The sequence below is a fragment of the Eriocheir sinensis genome, chromosome 34, assembly GCF_024679095.1.
Source record: "Eriocheir sinensis breed Jianghai 21 chromosome 34, ASM2467909v1, whole genome shotgun sequence".
Classification (NCBI taxonomy): domain Eukaryota; kingdom Metazoa; phylum Arthropoda; class Malacostraca; order Decapoda; family Varunidae; genus Eriocheir; species Eriocheir sinensis.
In genome coordinates, this window is record NC_066542.1 from 10838663 (window position 1) to 10844662 (window position 6000).

Here is a 6000-nt window from a genome sequence, read left to right on the forward strand (position 1 = left end):
TAAATGTCAAATGTAGTTCAGAAAATGCTCGTGTGAAGGAACTCTTGTGTTTGTTGATGACAGAAGCATATGAGGGAATGACAGAATGGAGAAATAAAGATACGTGTCAAATTATTCTCAGAGCGGCGACGAGGCCAGAAATTCCCGGTAAATGTTAAATGCAGCTCTGAAAATCCTGTTATTAAGCTGCTCTTGTGTTTACTGATGACAGAAGTATATTAGGGAGTTATAGAAGGGAAGAATAGATAAGATGCTTGTCATAATATCCTTAGAGAGGCAATATGACCAGCAATACGCCGTGAATACTAAATCAAATGCACACTGTTATGATGGTGGTTAGGTGTTTACTGATGACAGAAGTATATTAGGAAGTTACAGAAAGGAAGCATAGATTAAATACGTGTCATAACATAGAGCTGCAATGAGTCCAGAATTACACCGTGAATGTCAAAATAGAGCTCAGAAAATGCTTGTATGAAGGTTATTTTGTGTTTATTGATGACAGAAGTAAATTGGGGAGTTACAGAAGTGAGGCATAGATTAAAATACGTGTTATAACATACTTAGAGCTGTAACGAGTCCAGAATTACACCGTGAATGTCAAAATACAGCTCAGAAAATGCTCGTATGAAGGTGATTTTGTGTTTATTGATGACAGAAGTATATTGGGGAGTTACAGAAGTGAGGCATAGATTAAAATACGTGTCATAACATACTTAGAGCTGTAACGAGTCCAAAATTACACCGTGAATGTCAAAATACAGCCCAGAAAGTGCTCGTATGAAGGTGATTCTGTGTTTATTGATGCCAGAAGTAAATTAGGGAGTTATAGAAGGGAAGAAGAGATAAGATACATGTCATAATATCCTTAAAGAGTAACAGGTCAAGAAATACACCGTGCATGCTAACTACAGCTAAAAAAAAATGTTGTTATGTTGGTGGCCGTGTGTTCGTCAAAGCCTGAATTCAATAAGCGACTAACAGACTAATGAAATAAACAGAACTAGTTACAATATTGCATCTCCTGAGCGGCGGCGACGAGGCCAGGAATACGCCGCGAATGTCAAATGTTGAATGAAAAAAATGTTCTTGTGTAGGAGGTCTGGTTTGGTCCATGTGTTCCGATGGTAGAATTAAGTAAAATGATGGTGAGTGATTAGTGACGGTAAATGATCGATAAAATGATTAGATAAAATGATGGCAGTATTGAAAAAAATGTTCTTGTGTAGGAGGTCTGGTTTGGTCCATGTGTTCCGATGGCAGAATTAAGTAAAATGATGGTGAGTGATTAATGACGGTAAATGATCGATAAAATGATTAGATAAAATGATGGCAGCATTGAGAAAAATGTTCTTGTGTAGGAGGTCTGGTTTGGTCCATGTGTTCCGATGGCAGAATTAAGTAAAATGATGGTGAGTGATAAATGACGGTAAATGATCGATAAAATGATTATATAAAATGATGGTAGCATTGAAAAAAATGTTCTTGTGTAGGAGGTCTGGTTTGGTCCATGTGTTCCGATGGCAGAATTAAGTAAAATGATGGTGAGTGATTAATGACGGTAAATGATCGATAAAATGATTAGATAAAATGATGGCAGCATTGAAAAAAATGTTCTTGTGTTGGAGGTCTGGTCTTGTCTGTCTGTTCCGATGGTAGAATTAAGTAAAATGATGGTGAGTGATTAATGACGGTAAATGATCGATAAAATGATTAGATAAAATGATGGCAGCATTGAAAAAAATGTTCTTGTGTAGGAGGTCTGGTTTGGTCCATGTGTTCCGATGGTAGAATTAAGTAAAATGATGGTGAGTGATTAATGACGGTAAATGATCGATAAAATTATTATATAAAATGATGCCAGCATTAAAAAAATAGATGTTTTATTTCTCCTTAATTTAAATTCACGAACTACGTCTCAAACATTTATTTCCATGACATCTGTTTTTCTTTGGTATCCTTGACTCTTTATATTTACTACAATTTTTTTTTTCTGTATACAGCAAGGACGTTTTTTTTTTTTTTGTTATTTTACCTCTTGATTTCACATATTTGTTCTCTTAGATTTATTTCCTACATTGAGCATAATTCTCCCTCTTTCTTCTCCTTTCGTTTATTATTATCATTTACTATTTTCATTCATATTTGCCGCATTTTCCAATATTTTTCTGTATACAGCAATGACGTTTTTTTGTTTTTGTTTTTTTATTTCTCTCTTGATTTCACATATTAGTCCTCAAACATTTATTTTCTATCTTGAGCATAATTCTCCCTCTTCTCCTTTCCTGTTTATTATTATTATTTACTATTTTCATTCATATTTGCCGCATTTTCCAATATTTTTCTGTATCTCTAGCAGTGACATTTTTTTCCCTTTAAATTTTCGAATGAAGCAGAAAAACATTTAATACTGAACCTTGAACACAGGAACTCAAACACACAGAATTCACTCTTTCTTTTCTTTCCTTTCTCTTTGTCGCCTCTTCTCCTTTATTTTGTTCATTTTTACTTTATTTATTTTACTGCAAAGGAAGCAATTAAGGGTAAGAATAGATGAAGACAAAAAGCCCGCTAGTAACTGCTCATAAAATCATCATCATCATCATCATATCTTGTCGCGATAAAAACGTCTACATTTGATGGCATTTTCACTTGCTTCCCGAAGATCTTGGTCGGTGCAGTGAGGCCGCATTGGGCATTCCTGGAGGAGGTGGTTCATAGTTTGCGCTTCTCCACATGGGCATTCGGGGTTGTTAACTTATCCCCATCACGGAATCCTCCTTTATCTTCACTTTACTTCATTTATTGTTATCATTTATTACTTTCATTCATATTTACCGCATTTTCTAACGCTTTTTTATATACCGATGCCTTGTTTTTTCCGACCCTTTGCTCGTGCTCTGTTTAACGTGACATAGTCTTTCCTCGTCAGGTTGGTACCGTTGGGGAGGGTTTCGCTGGGGTTGGTAAGGCCTCGTTCTGTTGCTGGTTGTCTGTTTCCTGCCAGCGTTCTATCCTGTATGCCGCAGCTCGACTAGGGTCCAGTCCAGCGCTGCCACATTGTCGTACACTGAACATTGCATTTATCATTCTTAAGCTCCAAAACTGTCGTAACCAAACAAATAACCATAGAAAATTAAAGTTAGCGTTGCAACTGTTATTTCTTGATGTTTTTATTTATTTTTTTTTTTATTTTTTTATTTTTTAGTTATCGCTCAGAAAGTACGAAAATGCAATGCGATGAGTACGATAATTTGGCAACCCTGGTCCAGTCCCTTAGTGGTGATGAAGCTTTTCCGGGACTTCAGCCTTTGCCTCACGTCTTGATGGCCGTGAAGTGGGTGCCGGGGGTCATTCATTTGCCGAAAGAGAGGTCAATTTCGGAGGTGTCTTGCTCTCCTCTCCTCCCGAAACTGACCTCTCTTTTTGGACACTAATTTAACCTCTATTCAGGAGCAGTAAGTAGCGGGTTTTTTTTTATAGTTTTCTTTACGCCCTTGAGCTGTCTCCTTAGCTGTAAAAAAAAAAAAAAAACATTCATATTCATCACTTTTCTCTATACAGCAATGACTTTCCTTCTTCTCCCTCATAGATTCAAACATTTATCTTCGTACCTTCAGCCCTTGACACATGCATTCACACGCCGAATTCTCCTTCTCTCCTTCTCTCTTATTATTATTACTATTATTTTCATTAATTTTTGGTGCAATTAGGTGCCGGGGGTCATTCATTTGCCATTCATTTGCCGAAAGAGAGGTCAATTTCGGAGGTGTCTCGCTATTCATTCATATCTGCTGCATTTTCTACACTTTTCTCTATATAGCAATGAGTTTCCTCCTTATTCTCCCTCATAGATTCAAGCATTTATCTTCGTACCTTCAGTCTTGACACATGCATTCACACACCGAATTCTCCTTTCCTCTGTCTTTCTCTCTTGTTATTATTATTTATTATTATTTTCATTCGTATTTCGTGCAATTTCTAACACTATTTTTGTGTATGGCAATGACGACTTCTTCCATGCTTCTCTGTCTCTTACTCTCTCTCTCTCTCTCTGTTATTATTTATCATTATTTTTATTCATATTTGCTGCGTTTTCCTAACATTTTCTGTATATAGCAATGACCTTTTCCCCTTTAGACTCCCATATGAGTGTTCAAGGGCATGTATTTTTCTCACCTTTCGTCTCTTTCCCTCTTTTATATTATCATTTGTTATTTTCGTTGATATTGCTTCGTTTTCTAACATATGTTCTATAGCAATGACGTTTTTTTTCCCGCTTTTAGATTCGACTTTCATTTCATATTTACTTTCATTCATATTTGCCGCATTTCCTTACGCTTTTTTAAATACCAATGACCTTTTTTCCTTTTAGATTCAGGCATTTATTCTCGTACCGCAAGCACACACACACACACACACACACACACACACACACACACACACACACACACACACACACACACACACACATACATATATACATACACTCCTGATCCTCCTTTCTTCCCATTCTCTCTTTAATAATCGCGTAATGTAAAACGCCGCGGGACCAGCAACCTCACACTCGCTTCCACACACACGCGCGGCTCATCCGAGAATGGAGCCTCGCAGTAATTGGTGTCTATTGGGACCGAGACCATTCATGCCGTCTCTCTCTTTCTCCCCCTCCCTCTCTCTTTGGCCTGTCATCACGGAGCATATAAAGTCATGAACCATTTACCTCCGGGGTCCATTGCCTTGACTTCCTCGCCCCTGCAATTATCTCCGTCCTCAGACATTTGATATCTAGCGTTCAACATTCATTTCTGATCCCAAACGTTGACTTCTAGTATTTAAACATTCACATATAGTCTTAGACGTTGACTTCTAGCGTTAACATTCATTTCTGATATACCTGACCCCTTTACATTCATCTCCTTTAAACGTTGACTTCTGGCATTCAACATTAATTTCTGAGCCCAACCGTTGACTTCTGGCATTCAACATTAATTTCTGAGCCCAACCGTTGACTTCTGGCATTCAACATTAATTTCTGAGCCCAACCGTTGACTTCTAACTTTAAACATTTACTCCTGGCCCCAAACGTTGATTTCTAGCTTTAAACATTCATATCTGGCCCCAAACGTTGGCTTTTATCGTTTAAACATTAATTTCTGGCCCCAAATGTCTACTTTTAGCGTTCAACATTCATTTCTGGTTCCAAACGTCGACTTCTAGTGTTCAACATTTATTTCTGGCCTCAGACGATGACCTTAACCCTTTTGACATTTATTTCTGGTCATATGCAATTATCTCGAGCTCAGACGATAATTTCTAGCATCCAACATTCATTTCTTGCCTTTTGTTCATTATTTCGTAGGTTTTCAGCTATATTTATGCTTTTAGACACTTATTTTTGGATTTGCTTATTTATTTGTCTCTAAACATCTATCTCCGCCTCTGAACATCCATTTCTTATCTCCTCTATTTATTTCTGGCTTTGCTCATATATTTATGTCTCTAATCATCTATCTCCGCCTCTGACCATCCATTTCTTTTCTCCCTTATTCATTTCTGGCTTCACGCATCTATTTCTGGCTTCAAACCTTCATTCACGGCGTCGAAACTCAATCTAACTCCCTCCCCAAAACACTCTTGGATCCCACTGCCCGCGGGTTTCCTTGCGCCGTAAAAGTGTTAACAAATTTGACGGGCGGGCTCGCGTGTGGCCAAATCCTTCTTGTTGCGTCTATAATTAAGCGATCAGAACCGACTTGGCTCTGATCGCGGCGTATTTTTATCCAACAACCAACTTTAGACTAATCGGCTCGTAATTGGAGGATGTTTTTTTTCGTGTGTGTGTGTTTGGTGCTTTTGTGAGTGGTGTGTGTGGTGTGTATGTGTGTGTGTGTGTGTGTGTGTGTGTGTGTGTTGGGGAGGTGTTTGGGGGGTGGAGTGAGGTGTGGAGGGATGGATGAAGATGTATTGGGGGTGTACGGAGGTGTGTGTGTTTGGGAA

General features: G+C 38.1%; 1 protein-coding gene across 1 annotated transcript in view; it reads right to left on the bottom strand.

Moving 5' to 3' along the window:
• Positions 1 to 4781, bottom strand: part of LOC127007193 (uncharacterized) — a 79569-nt gene extending 74788 nt beyond the window's left edge. The window contains exon 1 of the mRNA XM_050877907.1: positions 4724 to 4781. Coding sequence (XP_050733864.1) covers positions 4724 to 4781 — 58 coding nt within the window. The remainder of the gene's footprint in view (positions 1 to 4723) is intronic.
• Positions 4782 to 6000: the final 1219 nt, after the last annotated feature.